At 43.7% G+C, this 26,030-nt stretch overlaps 1 protein-coding gene across 1 annotated transcript in view; it reads right to left on the reverse strand.

Moving 5' to 3' along the window:
* Nucleotides 1–17,078: 17,078 nt before the first annotated feature.
* CCDC68 (coiled-coil domain containing 68) overlaps nt 17,079–26,030 on the reverse strand; it is a 41,506-nt gene continuing 32,554 nt past the window's right edge. The window contains exons 8-11 of the mRNA XM_075854980.1: nt 23,601–23,706; nt 20,220–20,303; nt 19,662–19,738; nt 17,079–18,157 (exon numbers count right to left, since the gene is read on the reverse strand). Coding sequence (XP_075711095.1) covers nt 18,085–18,157; nt 19,662–19,738; nt 20,220–20,303; nt 23,601–23,706 — 340 coding nt within the window. The 3' untranslated portion in view covers nt 17,079–18,084. The remainder of the gene's footprint in view (nt 18,158–19,661; nt 19,739–20,219; nt 20,304–23,600; nt 23,707–26,030) is intronic.

Consider the following 26,030-nt stretch of genomic DNA (forward strand, 5'->3'; position numbering starts at 1 on the left):
ATAGAGGATCTGTCAGCTCTCCTGTGTGATGTAGTATAGAGGATCTGTCAGCTCTCCTGTGTGGTGTAGTATAGAGGACCCAGCAGCTCTCCTTTGTGGCGTAGTATAGAGGACCAAGCAGCTCTCCTGTGTGGTGTAGTATAGAGGATCTGTCAGCTCTCCTGTGTGATGTAGTATAGAGGATCTGTCAGCTCTCCTGTGTGGTGTAGTATAGAGGATCTGTCAGTTCTCCTGTGTAGTGTAGTATAGAGGATCTCTCAGCTCTCCTGTATGGTGTAGTATAGAGGATCTGTCAGCTCTCCTGTGTGATGTAGTATAGAGGATCTGTCAGCTCTCCTGTGTGGTGAAGTATAGAGAAGCTGTCAGCTCTCCTGTGTAGTGTAGTATAGAGGATCTCTCAGCTCTCCTGTATGGTGTAGTATAGAGGATCTGTCAGCTCTCCTGTGTGGTGTAGTAAAGAGGAAATATCAGTTCTCCTGTGTGCTGTAGTATGGAGGAGCTGTTTCTGTGTAGTGTAGTATAGAAGAGTTCTCATCTCTCCTGTCTGGTCTCCTTTGTGGTGTAGTATAGAGGACCTGTCAGCTCTCCTGTGTGGTGTAGTATAGAGGAGCTATCAGCTCTCCTGTGTAGTATAGTATAGAGGATCAGTCCGCTCTCCTGTGTGGTGTAGTATAGAGGAGCTGTCAGCTCTCCTGTGTGGTGAAGTATAGAGAAGCTGTCAGCTCTCCTGTGTGGTGTAGTATAGAGGACCCAGCAGCTCTCCTGTGTGGCATAGTATAGAGGACCCAGCAGCTCTCCTGTGTGGTGTAGTATAGAGGATCTGTCAGCTCTCCTGTGTGGTATAGTATAGAGGATCTCTCAGCTCTCCTGTGTGCTGTAGTATGGAGTAGCTGTTCCTGTGTAGTGTAGTATAGAAGAGTTCTCATCTCTCCTGTCTGGTCTCCTTTGTGGTGTAATATAGAGGAGCTGTCAGCTTTCCTCTGGTGTAGTATAAAGGATCTGTCAGCTCTCTTGTGTGGTGTAGTATAGGGGATCTGTCAGCTCTCCTGTGTGGTGTAGTATAAAGGACCTGTCAGCTCTCCTGTGTGGTGTAGTATAGAGGAGCTGTCAGCTCTCCTGTGTGGTGTAGTATAGAGGATCTGTCATATCTCCTGTGTGGCGTAGTATAGAGGAGATGTCAGCTCTCCTGTGTGGTGTAGTATAGAGGATCTGTCAGCTCTCCTGTGTGGTGTAGTATAGAGGATCTGTCAGCTCTTCTGTGTGGTGTAGTATAGAGGACCTTTCAGCTCTCCTGTGTGGTGTAGTATAGAGGACCTGTCAGCTTTCCTGTGTGGTGTAGTATAGAGAAGCTATAAGCTCTCCTGTGTGGTGTAGTATAGAGGACCAATCATCTATCCTGTGTGGTGTAGTATAGAGGATATGTAATCTCTCCTGTGTGGTGTAGTATAGAGGATCTGTCAGCTCTCCTGTGTGGTGTAGTATAGAGGACCTTTCAGCTCTCCTGTGTGGTGTAGTATAGAGGACCTGTCAGCTTTCCTGTGTGGTGTAGTATAGAGGAGCGGTCAGCTCTCCTGTGTGGTGTAGTATAGAGAAGCTATAAGCTCTCCTGTGTGGTGTAGTATAGAATTATATTATGTCTTATATATTTAAAACATCATAAACTCATTATTGTCATAATGGATTTATAATATAGTAAATATTTCAAAATCAAGTAGCAGCCAATAAAAAAAAGCATAAAATAGTATTTTCGATGTTTTCTGGATGTTGCTCTCACACCTCGAGATGAAACACAGATTTCATATTCTACAATACTGCATTATACTGTAGATAAAAAATATACTTACTACAATTACAGTATGTACAAGAACATATCTATGATAATACTGCCCTCTATGTACGGAAAAGTAACTAGTATAATACTGCCCCTATGTACAAGAATATTACTATAATAATACTGCTCCTATGTACAAGAATATTACTATAATAATACTGCTCCTATGTACAAGAATATAACTACTATAATACTGCCCCTATGTACAAGAATATTACTATAATAATACTGCTCCTATGTACAAGAATATAACTACTATAATACTGCTCCTATGTACAAGAATATTACTATAATAATACTGCTCCTATGTACAAGAATATTACTATAATAATACTGCTCCTATGTACAATTATATAACTAGTATAATACTGCCCCTATGTACAATTATATAACTAGTATAATACTGCCCCTATGTACAAGAATATTACTATAATAATACTGCCTCCTATATACAAGAATAAATCTACTATAATACTGCCCCTATGTACAAGAATATTAGTATAATAATACTGCCTCCTATATACAAGAATAAATCTACTATAATACTGCCCCCTTTATACAAGAATATAACTACTATAATACTGCTCCTATGTACAAGAATATTACTATAATAATACTGCTCCTATGTACAAGAATATTACTATAATAATACTGCTCCTATGTACAATTATATAACTAGTATAATACTGCCCCTATGTACAATTATATAACTAGTATAATACTGCCCCTATGTACAAGAATATTACTATAATAATACTGCCTCCTATATACAAGAATAAATCTACTATAATACTGCCCCTATGTACAAGAATATTAGTATAATAATACTGCCTCCTATATACAAGAATAAATCTACTATAATACTGCCCCCTATGTACAAGAATATTACTACTATAATACTGCCTCCTATATACAAGAATATAACTACTATAATACTGCCTCCTATGTACAATAATATAACTACTATAATACTGCCCCCTATGTACAAGAATATTACTATAATAATACTGCCTCCTATATACAAGAATATAACTACTATAATACTGTCCCTATGTACAAGAATATTAGTATAATATTACTGCTCCTATGTACAAGACTATAACTACTATAATACTGACATTTTTATTTCCTGGAGTCCGTAGGCAGCACAACACATGTGGGTTTTAGTTCCCTAGGTACAATCAAGCAGAGACAGGTTAATTAGCAATAAGCATTAAGCAATTAAACAATCAAGGACTTCCTGTATAAGTATGTACCAGAAACCGGGCCCCAGCGTATTTCTAAAAAGCAATAGTCATAAGTCCTGTCAGGGGGGAAGCTTGTGCTGCCTAGGACTCCAGGAAATAAAAATTTCGGTGAGTAAATTTAGTTTTCCTGATCGTCCTTGGCAGCACAACACATATGGGACTTGCCAAGCAATAGCTATATGGGCGGGATAGCAGACGCCATTTCAAGCAGTCTTTTGCCCAATAGAGAACCCTCTGATGCCAGTGAGTCGAGCCTGTAGTGCTTGGCAAAGGTTGATGCGGATGCCCACGTAGCCGCTCTGCAGATTTGATCCAGGGGGATATGCCCGACTTCTGCCCATGAGGTAGCTGTAGAGCGTGTGGAATGTGCCCTGATCTGCAGAGGAGATTGAAGGTCACTGAGATGATAGCATTTTTCAATAGTTGATCTAATCCACCTTGCTAGGGTGGCTTTACTTGCTTTTTGTCCCTTATTAGGACCAGCATGTTGAAGGAACGGATTTTCTGATTTCCTAAAAGCCTTTATCCTTTGAATATAGGTGAGAACAGCTCTTCTCACTTCCAGTGTATGCCAATTTTCCTGATCTTCACCTTGGGGATGAGGGAAGAGAACTGGCAATAATATCTCTTGATTGATATTCCTAAAGGAAGGAACTTTAGGCAAGAACCCAGGCATGGTACGTAGTAGAAGACAATCTCCAAGGTCCCTCAAATATGGTTCTTTGAAGGAAAGGGCCTGCAGCTCTCTTATGCGCCTGGCCGATGTGATTGCCACCAGGAAGAAGGCATTGAAGGAGAGAAATCTGATGGATGACTCTTGCATGGGTTCAAACGGTGGCTTTGTTAGAGCCAACACCACCATTGAAAGGTCCCAGGAAGGAGAGGGTACCTGAGAGACTGGGCTAAGGTTTCTTAAAGCCTTGAAGAAGGTCTTCACCAACTGCTGGTTGGAGAAACTATTTTGCAATTGGGCATAAATTGCCGTGAACTGCACCTTAAGGGTATTTAGCTTAAACCCTTTATTGAAGCCCTCCTGAAGAAATTGTAGGATAGTATTCAGAGAGACTACGTTTGCTGAATTTTTACAGCACCAGGAGGTAAATAGGGTCCAAACTCTGTTGTATACTTTGACCGTTGAAGGTCGTCTAGCTGACAGCAAGGTATTAATAACTTCTGATGAAAGTCCCATTTCTGTCAGGTTCTCCCGGTCAGTCTCCAGGCCGTGAGATGTAGACTGCGATGGTTCGGGTGATACACCCCTTTCTGGGACAGGAGGTCCGGTGATACTGGTAGTTTCAGGAACCTGCCCTTCGAGAGAGACAATGCCAAGGAGAACCAGACCCTGCGGGGCCAAAATGGCAGGATTGCAATAGCTTCCGCTTTCTCGTCCCGAACTTTTTTCAATACTCTGGGTATTAAGGGGATGGGAGGAAAAATGTAGATTAATTTTCCTCCCCAACTGCCAGACAGACCATCTAATGCTACTGCATGGCGGGTGTGGTACAGAGAACAGAAGCTGATCACTTTGTTGTTCTCTTCTGATGCCATCACATCCACGTCTAGCATTCCCCATGTGGCAGCTAAGCTGCTGAAAACCTGAGGGTTGAGACTCCTCCCCACTGGATGGAGGATATTGTGGCTGAGGAAATCTGCAGTGGGGTTCAAGGAGCCCTTGATGTGAACTGCTGAAATTCCCAATGAATGTTGTTCTGCCCAACTCATAAGTCGTCTGCACTCGGTTGACATTGAGGCACTCCTCGTTCCTCCCTGTTTGTTTACATAAAACACAGTTGCAAGGTTGTCTGACTGGATCAGGATTTGGGTATTTCTCAGATGGGATTGAAAGGACATTAGCGACAATCTCACTGCTCTGAGTTCCTTCATGTTGGAGGATAGTGACACTTTCCTCTGACTCAATCTGTTCTGAACCCATAGGTGATCTATATGGGCATCCCAGCCCCAGGAGGAGGCATCCGTTGTGAGGACTTTCTGTGGTGGGGGAACCAGAGACTTGCCGGACCGGAGAGTGTCCGGGATTAACCACCAGCTGAGGTCTTGAAGGGTGAAGTTTGAGACTTTGAAGCGGGCGCCCAGATTTCTGACATTTTTGTCCCAGGCTCTGAGGATGTCGAGTTGTAATCATCTCATGTGGGGTTTGCCGGCCAGGGGGACCGCATCTATGGATGAGGTCATTAGACCTAGGATTTTCATAGCTCCTCGAGCCGATATATTCGGATGGCAAATAAGGCGTTCTATTGAACCCCGGATTGCAGTAATCCTCTCTGGAGACAATTTGACAGTCATCGACTGGGAATTCACCATGAACCCTAAAAATTTCAGATTGTGTGATGGTGAGAGCTGTGACTTTCTGATGTTCACCAGGAACCTGTGAAAGTGAAAAAACTCCAATGTGGTTTGTAGATGATCTTGTAGAAGGGACTCTGATGATGCTTTTATTAGCCAGTCGTCCAAGTAAGGGACCACACATATCCCTTTCAGCCTCAGTGCTGCTGTTAGGACCACCACGAGTTTCGTGAACACACGGGGTGCTGACTAAATCCCGAAGGGTAGGCAGGTAAATTGGAAGTGCTGTACTCTGCCTTGCGTCTGGACCACTAAAAGGTTCCTACCTTTTGTACGCAGCCAGAATCGGGACATGCAAGTATGCGTCCGTGAGGTCGATTTGTTGCCAGCACGACGTTCCTTTCCAGATGGTTCATCACTGACCGGATAGTCTCCATCTTGAAGGTTTTCCGCACCAGATATTGATTGAGGAAAGTCAGGTCTATTACCAGCCTCCAACTGCTGTCTGATTTGGGCACAGGGAACACTCTGGAGTAAATACCTTGCCCTTTTTCTGAGACTGGGACATCTTCCAGGGCTGCTTTCTGGAGAAAGACCTGCAGAAGCTGATGGACTATCGGATTCTGATGCCTGTTGAGGAAAAAGTGGTCCGGGGAGAGAGTTCTGAACTCCAAAGAGTATCCTTTCCTGATGGTTGCCGTCACCCAGTCGTCGGATGATCTCACCGACCACCGAGAGGAGAATCTCTGAAGCCTTGCTCCTACTTGTAGGATTGGCTGGGCGTCATAAACTGTTTGGATTTTGAGCAGGGTTTTTCTTCCGAAAGGAGGAAGAGTTTTCCCGCTTCGTTTTAAACGTGCGCTGACGGTCTGGAAACCTTCTTTTGAACTTCGGGGATTTTCTTCTCTGATCCCGAAAGTAACGCCTGGTATCCTTCCTTTTAGGTTGAGGAAACCTAGCCCCTTTGCCTTCCCCTAAGGAATTCAAAATATCCATTAATTGGGGACCAAACACAGATTCTTGCTGAAAAGGGAGGCTACACAAATTATTTTAGGAGAGATTATCCCCAGACCATAACTTAAGCCAATGAGCCCTTCTGGCCGCATTCGATAGGGACAAGGCCCTGGATGCATACTTGATGTTATCCAGGTGGGAGTCACAGAGGAACTCCGAAGCTGACTTCATTACTGGAAGGGACTGGAGAATTTTTGCCCTTGGGACTCCATCTTCTAGATCAGGGGTCTCAAGCACGCGGCCCGCGGGCCGCATGCGGCCCCTGGGGCTGTCATCTGCGGCCCGCGGGACACAGAGCCGCTAGTATGGGCTCTGCTCCGAGACTCTGGAATTCCCTGACATCGCTGTCCACATATGAACAGCGATGTCTGGGGCTTCCCCAGAGCCGGAGTCCCGGGCAGAGCGCTGGTGTCGGCTCTGCTCCGGGACTCTGTGGAGAATTCCCTGACATCGCTGTCCACATATGAACAGCGATGTCTGGGGCTTCCCCAGAGCCGGAGTCCCGAGCAGAGCGCTGGTGTCGGCTCTGCTCCGGGACTCTGTGGAATTCCCTGACATCGCTGTCCACATATGAACAGCGATGTCTGGGGATTCCCCAGAGCCGGAGTCCCGAGCAGAGCGCTGGTGTCGGCTCTGCTCCGGGACTCTGTGGAGAATTCCCTGACATCGCTGTCCACATATGAACAGCGATGTCTGGGGCTTCCCCAGAGCCGAAGTCCCGAGCAGAGCGCTGGTGTCGGCTCTGCTCCGGGACTCTGTGTTATTCCCTGACATTGCTGCCCATATATGGACAGTGTGTCAGGGTCTTGTCCAGAGCGGAGCAGAGCGCTGGTGTCGGCTCTGCTCCTGGACTATGTGGAATTTCCTGACATCGGTGTCCACATATGAACAGCGATGTCTGGGGCTTCCCCAGAGCCGAAGTCCCGAGCAGAGCGCTGGTGTCGGCTCTGCTCCGGGACTCTGTGGAATTCCCTGACATCGCTGTCCACATATGAACAGCGATGTCTGGGGCTTCCCCAGAGCCGGAGTCCCGAGCAGAGCGCTGGTGTCGACTCTGCTCCGGGACTCTGTGGAGAATTCCCTGACATCGCTGTCCACATATGAACAGCGATGTCTGGGGCTTCCCCAGAGGCGGAGTCCCGAGCAGAGTGCTGGTGCCGGCTCTGCTCCGGGACTCTGTGGAATTTCCTGACATCGGTGTCCACATATGAACAGCGATGTCTGGGGCTTCCCCAGAGCCGGAGTCCCGGGCAGAGCGCTGGTGTCGGCTCTGCTCCGGGACTCTGTGGAATTCCCTGACATCGCTGCCCATATATGGACAGTGTGTCAGGGTCTTGCCCAGAGCGGAGCAGAGCGCTGGTGTCGGCTCTGCTCCTGGACTCTGTGGAATTTCCTGACATCGGTGTCCACATATGAACAGCGATGTCTGGGGCTTCCCCAGAGCTGGAGTCCCGAGCAGAGCGCTGGTGTTGGCTCTGCTCCGGGACTCTGTGGAGAATTCCCTGCCTGGGACTCCAGCTCTGGGGTTGCCCCTGACATCTCTGTCTATGGCAGCCTCTACAGAGGGCACTGTGGCAGCCTCTACAGATGGCACTGTGGCATTATCTACAAGTGGGTGTGTGGCAGTATCTGAAGAGGACACTGGCATTATCTAGGGGTGTGTTGCATTATCTACAGAGGGCACTGTGGCCTTATCTACAGAGGGCACTGTGGCCTTATCTACAGAGGGCACTGTGGCCTTATCTACAGAGGGCACTGTGGCCTTATCTACAGAGGGCACTGTGGCCTTATCTACAGAGGGCACTGTGGCCTTATCTAGGGGTATGTTGCATTATCCACAGAGGGCACTGCGGCAGCATCCACAGAGGGCACTGCGGCAGCATCCACAGAGGGCACTGCGGCAGCATCCACAGAGGGCATTGCGGCACTATCTAAAAAGGGGCTGCCCAATCTTGACATGTGTGCTAACTGAGCCGCCGGACTGCATTTAGCGACACTTAAACTGGAAAGCTGGATTGTTGAAATAAGCACGTGGAGAAATATCTCAAATTTTAAACCTAGCGTTATTATTATAGTAATGTAGTATTATTATTATAGTAATATAGTGTTATAGTAGTTCAAATAACCAATTGATTAACAATAATTTTGTATTGCATAAAATTTTAAAGTAATGCGGCCCGTCAACTTCTCATTTTTTCTATATGCGGCCCACTTACCCGGCCGAGTTTGAGACCCCTGTTCTAGATCCCTTGACAGGTGGCTTAGCCAGACCCGGAGTGCTCTAGCCACCGGTACTGAAGACAAGGAGGCTTTGCACGAGCCCACTGCTGAAGTGTACACCTTCTTCAGAAGGGAATCTGCCTTGCGATCCATGGGGTCTTTCAGCTGGGTTGATTCATCGAGTGTGATGATTTTACATCCTCTAAAACTACAGACAGCTGTTGTTTAAACCATTGCATAAATCCCCTAGAATCTTCACTGGGAGGGGAGGCGACTGGAGTGGAGCATGAGATACACAGATTTGACACAATGTCATCAGGCAGAGGCTGGAGGCATTCCCTGCAAAGCCTGTGCCTGGATTTGTGGGTCCTTTTCCTACCTTCTCTTCTGACAGACATCTAGAGAAGAGGCAGAAAGAAACGCATGGTAGGAAAATGTGCATAGCCATCAGCATCAAGACACATCAGGACCCATCAATGTAAACAGCCTTACTAACCTTAGCAAGCAGAGGGCTGTCCAGAGGCAGAGCGCGCCAGGTTTCAAACAGGACGCCGGCATTATGAGCCTGCTGCGTCCGCGCGTCACATCCGTACTGACCTAAGAGAGAGAGAGAAAAAATACGCTGGGGCCCGGTTTCCGGTACATACTTATAGGGAAAGTCCTTAATTGTTTAATTGCTTAATGTTTATTGCTAATTAACCTGTATCTGTTTGATTGTACCTAGGGGACTAAAACCAATATGTGTTGTGCTGCCAAGGAGCATCAGGAAATAACTACTATAATACTGCCCCGTATGTACAATAATGTAACTACTATAATACTGCCCCTATGTATAAGGATATAACTACTATAATACTGCCCCCTATATACAAGAATATTACTACTATAATACTGCCCCCTATATACAAGAATATAACTACTATAATACTGCCCCCTATGTACAAGAATATAACTACTATAATACTGCCACCTATGTACAAGAATATAACTACTATAATACTGCTCCCTATGTACAAGAATATAACTACTATAATACTGCCACCTATGTACAAGAATATAACTACTATAATACTGCTCCCTATGTACAAGAATATAACTACTATAATACTGCCACCTATGTACAAGAATATAACTACTATAATACTGCTCCCTTTATACAAGAATATAACTATAAAGAAGACTCTTTACATCTGATTGTAGTTGTGCTCATATCTCACCTATCCTATTTCTTTCCAAACCCAAAAAAAATATCAATGTTTCAACAATATTTTATTTAACTTGTGTCCAAACAGATTTGATTTCTCTACTTTTAGATATAGTGTATAGGGACTCCGGCCGACGTGTATCAGACAAGCTGCTGGAAAATAATTGACTCTTAATAACCGGCTTGTGTGACACATCAGTAATTTAGCACAATTGTAAAGTGACAATGACAGTGAAGACTTTATGTGCCGCCTTCCAGCGTTTACAAAGAAAATGATTTGATTTGGGAAGATTAAACTGGCAATCACATGTAATACAATAACCGCTCCTCGCTTTGTGATAGGGCATGTAAATATACTCTGCAGCACTTTGGGGTTACTCACCCAGCAAATGTTTGTGGAAGATGGAAATAATTGGTTTTATAGTGTGTACCTTCTATTGCTGGAGCCCAGACCTGACTGAGAATTAGAAACTTAAATTATTATTAAATTAAATGTCCAACTATGAGCATTATTATATTTGTTCAAAATTCTGTGACAATACTTTTTATATTAAATTTTTATCGGGACTTGGACTCCATTTATCTTATACAGAGCTCCATATGCCTTTCTTTCCTTCACGTAGCCAAAGAGTCAGATGTTAAAATTCTCCACCTGCAGCCACCACTAGGGGGAGCTTAATACACACTCATTTACTTTTGTAAGCTATAGAATTCGGAATGCAGTTAGCTCCCCTAGTGGTGATTGCCGGAAGACATAATTATATTAGAGAACTCTACGGCTGATAGAAAGGAAAAACAAAGCTCCGACCTACATAAAGATATATTTTGAACCCTTGTAGACCTATTTAGAGGAGTTCAAAGATGCAAGTTCGCAAAATAATTAGGATCATATATAAAAATGGCGCAGGCAACTTTATGACGTAGATTAGTATTGCATTCAATTGAGACAAACAAGCCAGCTACAGTTATCAGAGTCAATGTAAAGAATAGCTTCCCTAAGCTGTCCAACAGGCAGCAGTGTACATAGAGGGTCTCCATTACAAAGATAAAAATGAGGTCCCTTTCAGGAGCTGCTTGACACCAGCACTCTCCTAACTCATCCATTTTTATAACTCATATATTTTCTCCTTCCTTGTTTGCTAACATTGCTGCAAATAGGGAGACCACCAGGAATGCGCCCTCTCACCAGGGCCCCAAAGATGCTAAACAAGATGCATCTATGGCAGTGGTTCCCAAACTTTCTGAGGCCTGGAACCACTTTTGGCCAAGACTTTTGTTTGGGACTCCCCCCCCCCCCCCCCCACTGCCGTACTTAGCCCCATTTCATCTGACGTATGTAAACATAATTCGTAGCTAGATACTAGTACTTATCTCCATTCAAAAAGTAAGTCCCTGCAACATGCAACAAGCAGGGGATGGAGTGGGCTCAAGGTATCCTGCTGCTGTGCGTCGCTGAGGCCCGACTCTGGCCGTTAATATTGGGTTATGTGACTCGACCCGTCCATCAGTAGCCATCGTAAGTTTAGCACGGTAAAACGAAAAACACATCTGAGTGGGCCCAAACCCAGTAAGCCCCCACACAGTATAATGGCCCCTTAGTGGCTCCCACACAGTATAATGCCCTTATAGCTGCCCCCACACAAAATGATGCCCCTATAGCTGCCCCCACACAGTATAATGCCACTCTAGTACCTCCCCACTCAGTATAATGCTTCTAAAGCTGCCCCCACACAGTATAATGACCCCTCAGTGCCCTCCACACAGTACAATTCCCCCATAGGTGCCCCCACACAGTATAATGCCCCCTTAGTGCCTAATAAAAAAATAATTACTCACCTACCCACGACGAGTGGAGGAGATCCTTTTGCTCCGCAGTGTGTGGTTTGGCACAGACCAGCGCAATGATGTCACTACATCATGCTTGTCTGCGCTGAGCCGCTAACGCCAGGCATTACATAGTGAATGATGGAGCAAGGAGCAGTCAGCTCCATGCTCCAGCATTGGATTTAACTGTATCTGCGTACTGAGGGCGCAGATACAGTTAAAACTGTGACATGCTACCAGTGAGGGGTATACGACACCCCGCAGATCTTCACTCAACCCCCAAGGGGATCGCAACCCACAGTTTGGGAAACACTGCTCTAGGGTATGTACACCCTTGTCTGCAGTAATATCTTGCCTGCAAATCTTGGTGGGTGGAAAATTGTACTGATTTTTCTGTGTGGATAAAAGCTCAATTTTCTGGTGAACTATACGTCTCAGCATGTGTGTGCCTTAGCTGTTTGCAATAGTGGGGGTTGTGGTCCTCCTGGGAATTTAAAAAAAAAAATCCTATATGGGATAAACACATTGGTTACCCCATTTCATTCCCCTATTGAACGAGACCCATAAGATCCCACAATCGATGCCCCTCCCTGCTCTAAAAATCACAAGCGTTGTCTCTACAGCAAAGACCCCCAGATAATTGACCATGACAGTTCACAACAGAAACCTCCCTGAGTTTTCTTCTGCTTTTAACCACCAGGGAAAAATAAGCACAAAAACAACATACAGTGAAGGAAATAAGTATTTGATCCCTTGCTGATTTTGTAAGTTTGCCCACTGTCAAAGACATGAGAAGTCTAGAATTTTTAGGCTAGGTTCATTTTACCAGTGAGAGATAGATTATATTAAACAAAAAAAACAGAAAATCACAACTCGGATCTTCAGCTCCCTCCATAAGTTTTCGATGGGATTAAGGTCTGGAGACTGGCTAGGCCACTCCATGACCTTAATGTACTTCTTTTTGAGCCACTCCTTTGTTGCCTTGGCTGTATGTTTTTGGGTCATTGTCGTGCTGGAAGACCCAGCCACGAGCCATTTTTAATGTCCTGGTGGAGGGAAGGAGGTTGTCACTCAGGATTTGACGGTACATGGCTCCATCCATTCTCCCATTGATGCAGTGAAGTAGTCCTGTGCCCTTAGCAGAGAAACACCCCCAAAACATAATGTTTCCACCTCCATGCTTGACAGTGGGGACGGTGTTCTTTGGGTCATAGGCAGCATTTCTCTTCCTCCAAACACGGCGAGTTGAGTTAATGCCAAAGAGCTCAATTTTAGTCTCATCTGACCATAGCACCTTCTCCCAATCACTCTCAGAATCATCCAGATGTTCATTTGCAAACTTCAGACGGGCCTGTACATGTGCCTTCTTGAGCAGGGGGACCTTGCGGGCACTGCAGGATTTTAATCCATTACGGCGTAATGTGTTACCAATGGTTTTCTTGGTGACTGTGGTCCCAGCTGCCTTGAGATCATTAACAAGTTCCCCCCGTGTAGTTTTCGGCTGAGCTCTCACCTTCCTCAGGATCAAGGATACCCCACGAGGTGAGATTTTGCATGGAGCCCCAGATCGATGTCGATTGACAGTCATTTTGTATGTCTTCCATTTTCTTACTATTGCACCAACAGTTGTCTCCTTCTCACCCAGCGTCTTACTTATGGTTTTGTAGCCCATTCCAGCCTTGTGCAGGTCTATGATCTTGTCCCTGACATCCTTAGAAAGCTCTTTGGTCTTGCCCATGTTGTAGAGGTTAGAGTCAGACTGATTAATTGAGTCTGTGGACAGGAGTCTTTTATACAGGTGACCATGTAAGACAGCTGTCTTTAATGCAGGCACCAAGTTGATTTGGAGCGTGTAACTGGTCTGGAGGAGGCTGAACTCTTAATGGTTGGTAGGGGATCAAATACTTATTTCTCTGTGCACAATGCAAATAAATATATATCATTTTGACTATGTGATTTTCTGTTTTTTTTTTTTTAATATAATCTATCTCTCACTGGTAAAATTAACCTAGCCTAAAAATTCTAGACTGTTCATGTCTTTGACAGTGGGCAAACTTACAAAATCAGCAAGGGATCAAATACTTATTTCCTTCACTGTATATGAACTTGCTTTTCACAGGCTCCCGGGTTTGCCGAAACTCCAACGAAACATTAAATGTTGCATGCAGAGATGAGCGAAATGTAAAAAAAATTGCATTATGGACAAAGCTGGATTTTTTTGATTTAATCAAAAACGTTAGAATTTTTTTCATATAAACATCAGACACATAAAGCACAAACGCCAATAATATTTTATTGCACAAATTAAATAACATATGTACATATATAGCTAAGCAGGTAATATTTATATTCTCCTTGCCTGGGTTCAAAATGCAGTAATAATTCTTATAATCTGGTATTTGATAATCCAGAAAATCGAATTGAATTTGGAACTAAAAAATTATAAATAGAGAGATAGCAGCATAGCCATCATCCAGGAGATTCTCTACCATTAGTCCTATACACTTATCTAGATCTGTCCAATGATCTAGAATCTCTGATAATCCGGCACCTACAATGTCCTGTTCTTGCCAAATTAAAGGAATTTTACTATGTGTCTAGTTTAAGTACTAAAAATGCTCCTCAGAAGAGGGGATGTTGCTGTAGTACTAATTGTGGCCACTAGATGACAAGCAAACATAATACTATACCGTGCTTACAAAAAAAATAAAAATCAAGCCTCATAGAACCTTCTTTGACAGCGGCGTTGACATTAAGATGATTGTCAATAGATCATGAATATAAGACTTTTACCCACAAATATCCATTTCCAGACTAATGGTAGGGTCTGGTCCTGTAAAATCTACTGCGGAAACCGTATACATTTATCATAAAATAAACATTTTCCACAACTGTTCCTTTAAAAATAAAAACATGCAGGGTGGTAGCCGATTCTTTACGTTCAAAAAACAAAAGCATCACATAACACTATAAGGCCCCATGCACACGAACGTGCTTTTGCGGCCACAATTCCCCCGAAAATCCACTACTTCCCCCGAAAAGACACATTCATTAATATGGGCCCATGCACACGAGCGTGGTTTCCACTGTCCGTTCATGGCCCCGGAGCCTGGACCGCAGAAAGAGCGGACATGTCTTATTACGGCCGTGCTCTGTGGTCCAGGCTCATAAGAAATAATGGACGCGGCCATGTGCACGGCCGGCGATTTGCGGGCGGCTCGCGGGTGTCACTCCGCTGGCGGCCGACCCGAAAATCACGGCCGTGCACATGGCTACGGTCGTGTGCATGAGGCCTTATATAGATTTATCTTTAGAAAAATCTGATTAAAAATGAAGGCTGAAATAGGGAATGACATGGCTTAACTGCAGCAAAGAGCTAGGGGCAAATGCAGGGCTTAAAAATTGGGGTTTCCAAGTGCATTGGTGCCCATGGTTGAGGCGGTAAAATACCCTGCACCCCTCTCCCTTTTATATGGACTATCCAGCAATTTATATACAATTGGTGACCATAGTTAACACCTAATATTCCTGGTAGTTTGGGATGGCGCAGTGATAATCGAGGCAGTTTTGGGTAAAATTTATTGCAGACTCCCTTACAAATCTTTTTTCTGATACGGGGCTCCAGATTCTCTGCTGCCGTTCACACAGCCATAAGTGCATGATATATTCTGTTTGCCTGCAGCCACCACTAGGGGGAGCTCACTGATAGAAATATATACAGCTCCCAATGATCTCAGTACGCATTGAGCTCCCCTTAGTGGTAGCAGAAGAAATGTATTCTTCTGATTAACTGCTTAGAGGGGGTACCGAGGTGCTAGGAAACCCCCTTAGGGCGGCTCGTTCCAAGTTGTGAAGCAGCATGTCCCCAGCAATAGTTCTGCTACATATTACTCAGATTTTCATCTTAATGCACCGTGCCAAGGACAGAAAAGAGATAAGGAGGCCTGGCAGAGCTCAATCCAGACTTTTCTTAATCTCTAACTGCTTTATTAATCAGATTTTTAGAAATTACAACAACAAGCAACACTGTGTCATTACAGATCTGTGAATACCTGATTTACGCATGAAATGTTTTATATTACAAACAGTAAGCAGGCAAAGTTTACTCTTTAATGTAAAAAAAAGTTGCTTAAAGCTTATATTAAAAATGAAATGCCCACCAGGCCTAAGATATAGGTTGTTCAGTATAAAAGTTACAATTAACACTTACAAGGAACAGGTTTACCAGCTCCCTGAGCTTATCAAAATGTAAGACATAATACAATATAAGGCCACTTAAAGGGGTTGTAGGAGATTAGAACAAAGGGTTTGCCACCAACAGCGCCTCCTGTGTCTATAGGCTGTGTCTGGATTTGCACTATTCAAGTGAATGCGGCTGAAGTGCAATACCAAACGTTGACAATAGTCGTGCTGTTTCTGGAAAAAACTTTATGTTTTTGACAACTATCCATTGTTTACAGGGGAACGCTAAACATTTTTAGGTCTTGTTCACACAGTGCAGATTTGTTGCAAATTTTGCATGCATTATGATTAAAACCAGAATTGGACCCAGGAGAGGAGACACCTTATATATTCCTTGTATATTACACCTTCTTTTATATATCTCTCCTGTTTCATTTTCGGCTCTAAAAATACATTCCAAATCTGCATCAAATCGGCACTGTGTGAACAAGGTCTTATTCACAAGAACGTATTTTATGTCCGTGGGCTGTGCGTTTAAAGGGGTTGTCTAGTTTCAGCAAATTAATGTTATTTTTTGTATAGTTAAAAGTTATACAATTTTCCAATATACTATCTGTATTAATTCCTCACAGTTTTCAAGATCTCTGCTTGTTGTCATTCAGTAGCAACATTTATTGTTTACTTCCAGTAGATAAAATTCTGTCCATGGTCACGTGATGGACATATACGTACTGGGATCCTTACAAGACACTGCTCTGATACGTATACTGTAACTGCAACGAGCCGTGCACCTGTGTGTTCATCACATGACTATGGAGAGAATTTTATCCATTGGAAGTAGACAATAAGGATCAGTTCACACGTTGCGTAAATACTGTGTTTTTTCTGCAACGGAATTTGTTATTTAAAGGGGTGGTCCACTTTCGGAAAATTAATGTTATTTTTTTGTATAATTTAAGGTTGTATAATTTTCCAAAATACTTTCTGTATTAATTCCTCACGGTTTTCAAGATTTCTGCTCGACGTCATTCAGTAGGAACCTTTAGGATGTACATGCCGGAAGCAGTTGGCGCTGTACATAGCATAGCGGCTGTGCTGCCGAATTGCAACTCGAATTGCAAGCTTCCGGCATGTACATCCTAAAGGTTCCTACTGAATGACGTCAAGCAAAAATCTTGAAAACCGTGAGGAATTAATACAGAAAGTATTTTGGGAAATTATCTAACCTTAAATTATACAAAAAAAATGTACATCAATTTTCTGACATTGGACCACCCCTTTAAATAACTGTCCGCACACTGACCAATGTAATTCAATGGGGCTATTCACGCGTTAGTGTTTTTTCATGTGGCGTGTGTCCGCTGCGTTAAATACCTCCATGTGCTGTCCATGTTTCACGCATCAGAAATGCAGAGAAAAAAACCAAAGTAAAAGTCAGTAAGTGCTTGCCCGTTTATTTGTGGACGCAAATCGGGCACGCTCGTGTGAATAAGGCCTAATAAGCCCAGCAGTGCAAGGAGAGCGAAGTTATTCTAAACTACAAAAAACGATGCTACAGTGATAAAAAATATATATTTTGCGACAACTTTTACATATATACTACGCAAAATGTGCCTTGATATGGTGAGACCCTGGAGGTCTGCTCTCATATGTTTGCTTTCTTATAAGAAAATGCAAAAATAAGTTCTTTACTTTACTTTACATAACTTTATGAACACACAACTTCCATGATCCGTGTCTCACTCTCCTACATACTCCAGGAAAAATAACTGTATACTATAATCAATACACGTGATCAACGGGAAGATTACAAGGTTTTATCACTTTGAAAAAATCCCTATTTATTAGAAGAGGGCCCCGAAAATAGCGTTGTCCGTCTGCTGGGTTCCCAAGTGATCAGCTATAAACTGCAGGGAGAAACTGGCATCAAGCGTTCAAATTCCCTGCAGTGCCACCACAGGAGAAAGGAAGCATTACATAGTTCTTATGGAAATCATTGGGCTGGGGTCCTCCAGAGAGAGACTCTCTTTGTAGTCGATCTCTTCTTCGAGTAATTGATGAAGGTTCTGATTGAGGGACTCTTCTCTTTTAACTCAACATTTCGGTAGGGTCATTGAAAATGTCATTTCTAACCTAGACAGCCCCTTTAAATGACAACAATACAATAGATGACATGATTCAGACCCTGAAATGTAGTCACTTTACTTAGCAGAATCCACAAGGAGAGGGTTGGACTGAGCATCTTGCAGAGGTCGACATCAGCTGCTCCCGAGGCTGTTCTTGTGTTTCAGCAGCATAAAGTATGGAGACAGGGTGCCCAGCATGGACTCACTGTACAATGAGAAGAATTCACAATTATCATGGTGGTATCAGTACTCTCTAGCCTGGTCACTGAGATTTATTTGCTATTTAATTGTAACACCAGCTTTCATTACATTGATGTCTACAGCATATATATCCACGGTTTTGCGCCATGTCATGAGCAGGGGTGTACATAGAAATCATAGGGCCCTATAGCAAAAGTCAGAATTGGAATGGACTTTCTGTGTCATTTCGGGTGGGTGGGTACTGCACTGGGTAGCAGCAGAGGCCATCAGGGAAAATGAATGCATGGTGACATGCGCAAGTGCAATGAGCAGGGGCGGGGGGCTTCTAGGCTACAAGCTCCCATAGCAGTCACATAGTCTGCCTAAATTACAGGTAGGCCACTGGTCATGGGAATGATGACAACAGAAGAGGAGTGTGCTGATTTTGTAGGAGGCAGTGACCTACTGTATCACCATGTGATTATGTAAGTGAGGACAGGCTACACATGTGGAGAGAAATGCAGAAAGTGGAAAGTCGCAGATTGAATATAAGAGAATGAAAGGTGAAGGATAATCCGCAGTACAGAGCATTTCAGAAGAGGAATGTTTTGATCTTGTTGTTGGCAGTGACCTCACCATATTTAATATCACCATACGGTAATCAAAAACAGTACCACAGTGCCCATATAATGTTGCCACATCGTGTCTGTATACCAGTGCCATACAGAGGACACATAATAGACAGTTCTATACTGTGCCCAGATAATACCATTATACATTGCCTAAATAAAACCTCATCTAATATCATGAGGTTGCCAGAGAGGGTGAGTAGAGTGAGCTGCACATGGTGGAGGTTCATAAATGTGGGGGCCCTGGAGTATTTAGAAATTGGAAAAAGCAGGGTCTCCAGACAGAACAGAACAGCAGGTACAGTATACGTGGCTTCCGATCTTCCTTTGCATGAGATACAAAATCTTACTTTCAAAATTAGAACTACCAAGAAAATTTATATTGTAAGTGGATATGACACCATGGGTCTGACCACTGGGACCCTCGACAATATCCAAAATGAAGTGTCAGCTACACTAAGAAAGCACCATGACGCTTTGTCTCCTGTTGGCTCCACTATCTTTTTTTCAGGGCAGCCGTGTGGATGGTTAAACCTGCTAACAGTCGAATCCCCATTTGCAGGACATCCAGGAACGCCCACTAAACCTTCTTGAAATACCCATTTTCTGGGTAATTTGACTAAAACCCCCGCCGCTTTGTGGCTCGTTACACAGGACTATTACGGGACAAACGCTACAGTTGGATGGATGGCCATTATGGTAAATGCCTGCTGACAGGAGACAAAGTGACATAGAGGTTTCCTAGCGCAGCAGTCAGTCCGTTCTAGTGATCGGCAGGGGTCTCTGCGGTTGGGACAACTCCTTTTGTTTTAGTGAGTTGTAAAAAAAATAATATCTTATTCCTGTGTCGATTTTCTAACAGTAGAAATAGAATCGTAAAAGAAGATCCAGAATGCTTACTTTACAGACGTTGCTTTAGATACTTTGAACTTGCTCGGGCTCGACCAGTGCTCCACCTTGTATTTCATTTCATTGTTCTGAGATGGAGTAAGAATAAATATTTAGAGAGGGCCTACACCAGCATCATAACTTATTTCCATTTTTCCTAATATAGTTAATTTGGGGAGCACCATTACCCCTGTCCAACAAAAACATCAACTGGCTGTTTCTACCACTAGGGGGTGATAGGCTTTAAAAGGTTTGCCTGCTATTACAAAATAAAGCACAACATTGCGGTGCTTCTTACAACATCTAGCGCCCTCTGCAGACCCTCCCTAGGTGTACACTACATCACACAGCTCTGTGACATCCAAATTAACCTATTAATACAAATAATTTACAAATGCATATAGAGTGTTATTATTTTCAGATGTACATTTTCACTTCAGCAGTCGCCCTACCCCCTCGGCCACTTATAGGCCCTGGATAGGAGCTCTCATCATATTTATAATATCTTTTCCAGTGCCCCCGTCCTAAACGTGCCGGATTATCAGCAGCTCCGTTAGATAAAAATTTTACCTCACATTCAAGCAAATTGATTCTTTCTTTCAATTCATCAATCGTTCCATCCTGTTCTTTCAAACGGTTTTTCAAATCTCCACTCTGAGAAAACAAGAAAAGGGAATTTTTATAAAAAAAAAATTTAAATTAAAAAAATGAACTTCTTGGTGACATCCAACATACTATTACATCAGATGTACGCCATCACAATATGGCATGGGCTCGCCATACGCAGCAGGTGCCGGGTGTTTCAAACAGCTGACGCCTGCCTGCAACGGTCCATTCTATACCATTCCTTTTTTTGTTAAAGACCCCAGCGATCAGCTTTTAATTTTGGTGGAACCTGGCAGGCAGTGTGCAATTCCCATGCAGCGCCACCACAGGGGAAATGAAGCATTACACGGTGCCCATTGAAATCAACGGACTGTCTATGTTTGTGCAGTGTCCTCTGAAGTGAGAGACATTTTTTGTAGCTGCTCTCTGCTCTGGATAATTGATAGGGAGCTTAAATAAAGGGGTTCCCTTTATTTAGGAGTTTATTTTTTCAAAATGCTTTGATATTTAAAAATAATTTTTCCTTTAAAGTGTTTGAATGTGGAAAAATCTCCACATCATTTTCATGATCTCTGCTTACCAGCAGTGAATCGGATCATTCATATTTACATCAAGAGACTTAAAGAGGCTCTGTCACCAGATTTTGCAACCCCTATCTGCTATTGCAGAAGATAGGCGCTGCAATGTAGATTACAGTAACGTTTTTATTTTTAAAAAACGAGCATTTTTGGCCAAGTTATGACCATTTTCGTATTTATGCAAATGAGGCTTGCAAAAGTACAACTGGGCGTGTTGAAAAGTAAAAGTACAACTGGGCGTGTATTATGTGCGTACATCGGGGCGTGTTTACTACTTTTACTAGCTGGGCGTTCTGATGAGAAGTATCATCCACTTCTCTTCAGAACGCCCAGCTTCTGGCAGTGCAGATCTGTGACGTCACTCACAGGTCCTGCATCGTGTCGGACACATCGGCACCAGAGGCTACAGTTTATTCTGCAGCAGCATCAGCATTTGCAGGTAAGTAGCTACATCGACTTACCTGCAAACGCCGATGCTGCTGCAGAATCATCTGTAGCCTCTGGTGCCGATGTGTCCTCGCTCGTCTGACACGATGCAGGACCTGTGAGTGACGACACAGCGTGATCTCTGGAGAACACGGCTGTGTCTGCACTGCCAGAAGCTGGGCGTTGTGAAGAGAAGTGGATGACACTTCTATACACAACGCCCAGCTAGTAAAAGTAGTAAACACGCCCCGATGTAACACATAATACACGCCCAGTTGTACTTTTACTTTTCAACACGCCCAGTTGTACTTTTGCAAGCCTCATTTGCATAAATACGAAAATGGTCATAACTTGGCCAAAAGTGCTCGTTTTTTAAAAATAAAAACGTTACTGTAATCTACATTGCAGCGCCTATCACATGCAATAGCAGATAGGGGTTGCAAAATCTGGTGACAGAGCCTCTTTAAAGGGTACAGGAAGTTCACTTTTGATGATACCTTTATACTTATACCTTTAGGCTACATTCACACGAGTGTATCAGATTCACGTGTGTGAAAAACGCGTGTGAATCTGGTCCGTTATGCATCAGTGTGCTTTGTGAGTGGCATGCATTATTCACGCACTCGCAAAGCAAATCTTTATTTTTATTATTTTCAATTGAATTGATGCGTAAATCACATGTACATCCGTGTGCTGTGTGTGATTTTCACGCACCCATTGACTTCAATGGGCGGTAGGTGCGTGAAAAACGAACCAATATAGGACATGCAGTGAGTTTTACGCAACCGACACACGCTGCGTGAAAACTCCTGCATATGTGAACGGCCCCATTGAAATCAATGGGTCCGTGTGCTGCGCGTGATTTCCCTGCGCAGCACACGGACCTTATTCACGTTCGTCTGAATGAGCCCTTAGATGTTCATTATGTCGTTGGCTAATTTCAACAGGTGAAACCAATACAGATATAGTTGTCACTGCTGAGAGTGCGCAACAATTGTGTTCAGTCTAGACAATCCCATGTGAGCTAAGCAGTTTAGACTCAAGGTTGATATATTCTACCTGCACTGATACATTGTAGTAAACTATCAGGACAAAAGAGAGCATTTTGTTGCCGATGTATTTAGCTCACAAAGGACTGTGTAGACTGGATACAACTGTAGAAAACCTTCAGCTGTGAGGAGTATTTGGTCAGTGCAGGTTTTTGGCATCAAGATGTAAACAAGAATGTTACCATTTAGGCTGGGTTCACACGTGGCGGAATTTCACTTAAATTCCGCTGCGGACACTCCGCAGCGTTAATCCGCAGCGGAGCCGTTTCTCCATTGACTTCCACTTTAATTTAGCAGTGTTCGTTTAGACGATGCGTAAAATTCCGCTGCGGAGCATAGGCTGCGGAGCGGAATTTGGTGTCCGCAGCATGCTCTGTCTGTTGCGGAGCAGTGGCGGACTGGTTGCGGACTCATGGCGGAATTTCTCCATTGACATCAATGGAGATTCTAATTTCCGCAATGAAGTCCGCAGCTGTCATGCACATGTTATGTGTGCTGCGGATGCGTCTTGCTTTTTTAACTTGACATTTCTTCATTCTGGCTGGACCTATATATTTCTAGGTCTACAGCCAGACTGAGGAAGTCAGTCAATGGGGCTCCCGTAATTACGGGAGCGTTGCTAGGAGACGTCTGTAAATAGTCACTGTCCAGGGTGCTGAAAGAGTTAAGCGATCGGCAGTAACTGTTTCTGCACCCGGGACAGTGACTACCGATCCCAATATACAGCAACCTGTAAAAAAATAGAAGTTCATACTTACCGAGAACTCCCTGCTTCTGTCTCCAGTCCGGCCTCCCAGGATGACGTTTCAGTCTAAGTGACGGCTGCAGCCAATCACAGGCCAAGCACAGGCTGCAGCGGTCACATGGACTGGCGCGTCATCTAGGGAGGTCGGGCTGGATGCCGAAAGAGGGACGCGTCACCAAGACAACGGCCGGTAAGTATGAAATTCGTTTGCTTTCACTAGGGAAAGGGCTGTCCCTTCTCTCTATCCTGCACTGATACAGAGAAGGGAAGTACTTTTCCCGCAGTCCGCAGCAGCTAGTCCGCATCAATTTTCTGCACATTTTGGGCAGATCCGCAGCCGTAATCCGCAACCCGGATTAGGTGCGGCATTGATGCGGACAGTTGCGGAGGAAATCCGCCACGTGTGGTCATGCCCTTACTGACAGCAAGCAGAAGTCTTAAAAATTCTATAAAAAAAAATTGTACAAGGCATACATAATTATTATTTGCAGATCTTGAGGTTTGCAGGGAGCGTTAAACAGTGCTCGCTACTCAGTAGACCCCTCACCTCCTGGATCAATGTGCGAAGATGCTGGTGCTGGGACATCATCAACTGCTGTAGGTGATTTATTTGTTCTTCAACTGTAAAAACTTCTGCTTGAATCAACGAACAACTAAACACAAAAAAATTACAAAAACTTTAAGGGAATGTATCATCAGAAAATGACATCTTATTAAAATCAGATCATTTTAGTATTAACCTATTTTTAAAAAATGTAGGTAACATTTTTCTAAGTTTCACACTGCCCACTTAAATAGGCTATGTCACGACATTATAAGTGCCCTATCTTGTACATAATGGGATCGGCGCTGCAATGTAGATTACAGCATTTTTTTTTAATTTAGAAAAACGATCAATTTTGACCAAGTTATGACCTATTTTAGATCTATGCTAATGACCTTCTTAATGCACAACTGGGCGTTTTTTAGCTTTTGACCAAGTGGGCATTGTAAAGGAGTGTATGACGCTGACCAATCAGCGTCATACACTTCCATCCATTCATGTACACAGCACATCGTGATCTTGCGTGATCACGATGTGCTGTCACTTACTCACACATTAACTTTACTGAAGTGTCTTGAGAGTGAATAGACATCGTTTCCAGCCAGGACGCGATGTCTATTCACAATCACGACACTTCGGTAACGTTTGTGTGGGAGTTAATAGCTGCACAGGGTGATCTTGCGAGATCACGTTGTAAATGACAGCACAGCGTGATCTCGATGTGCTGTGTGAGTAAGTGACACACAAACGTTACCGAAGTGTCGGGATTGTGAATAGACATTGCATCCTGACTGGAGGTGATGTCTATTCACTCTCAAGACACTTCAGTAACGTTAATGTGGGTGTATGTGACAGCACATCGTGATCTCGCAAGATCAATATGTGCTGAGTACATGAATGGAGAGAAGTGTATGATGCTGATTGGTCAGCGTCATACACTCCTCTTTACAACGCCCACTTGGTCAAAAGCTAAAAACCGCCCAGTTGGGTATTAAGAAAGTCATTAGCATAAATCTAAAATTGCTCATAACTTGGTCTAAATTGATCGTTTTTCTAAATAAAAAAACACTGCTGTTATCTACATTACAGCGCCAATCACATTATGTAGGAGATAGGGCACTTATAATGTGGTGACAGAGCCTCTTTAAAGAGGCTCTGTCACCAGATTTTGCAGCCCCTATCTGCTATTGCAGCAGATAGGCGCTGCAATGTAGATTACAGTAACGTTTTTATTTTTAAAAAACGAGCATTTTTGGCCAAGTTATGACCATTTTTGTAGTTATGCAAATGAGGCTTGCAAAAGTCCAAGTGGGTGTGTTTAAAAGTAAAAGTCCAAGTGGGCGTGTATTATGTGTGTTACATCGGGGCGTTTTTAATACTTTTACTAGCTGGGCGCTCTGACGAGAAGTATCATCCACTTCTCTTCACAACGCCCAGCTTCTGGCAGTGCAGATCTGTGACGTCACTCACAGGTCCTGCATCGTGTCGGACACATCGGCACCAGAGGCTTCAGTTGATTCTGCAGCAGCATCGGCGTTAGCAGGTAAGTCGATGTAGCTACTTACCTGCAAACGCCGATGCTGCTGCAGAATCATCTGTAGCCTCTGGTGCCGATGTGTCCTCACTCGTCTGACACGATGCAGGACCTGTGAGTGACGACACAGCGTGATCTCTCGAGAACACGCTGTGTCTGCACTGCCAGAAGCTGGGCGTTCTGAAGAGAAGTGGATGATACTTCTCATCAGAACGGCCAGCTAGTAAATGTATTAAAAACGCCCCGATGTACGCACATAATACACGCCCACTTGGACTTTTACTTTTAAACACACCCACTTGGACTTTTGCAAGCCTCATTTGCATAACTACAAAAATGGTCATAACTTGGCCAAAAATGCTCGTTTTTTAAAAATTAAAACGTTACTGTAATCTACATTGCAGCGCCTATCTGCTGCAATAGCAGATAGGGGCTGCAAAATCTGGTGACAGAGCCTCTGCATCCACAATAGTTTGTCACTTCCTGTTTTCTGCAGCTCACTTGTCAGCTTTCCTGTTTAGATTGGGGCAGGTTCAGCAGAGTTTGGGGGATTTAATGACTGCTCTATTGTACTGTTCTAACCCTAGATAAGGTAGGATAGTAACACTATTTACACATGAGGCTCTGTATGCAGCTCCCCTGTCACTCCCCAGACTCTGGAGAATGGGCTGTACTCCATCACTTCCTGGAGACTGCAATAATCTATGACATTTCTCTGTCCATTACCCTCCCGTTTATTGCAGCTGCCAAAAAACCACACGCTTACTGCTGCAATGTCTAAACAGACAATACAGGAAGTGGGTGTCTCCAGTATGGCCACCCCCGGGAAGTCTTTATTATTGTACTTTATGTTCCCCAGATGTTTATGGGAAAGCTGGGTGACAGCAAATCTCAAATTC

Source organism: Rhinoderma darwinii, chromosome 1 (genome assembly GCF_050947455.1).
Source record: "Rhinoderma darwinii isolate aRhiDar2 chromosome 1, aRhiDar2.hap1, whole genome shotgun sequence".
Classification (NCBI taxonomy): Eukaryota; Metazoa; Chordata; class Amphibia; order Anura; family Rhinodermatidae; genus Rhinoderma; species Rhinoderma darwinii.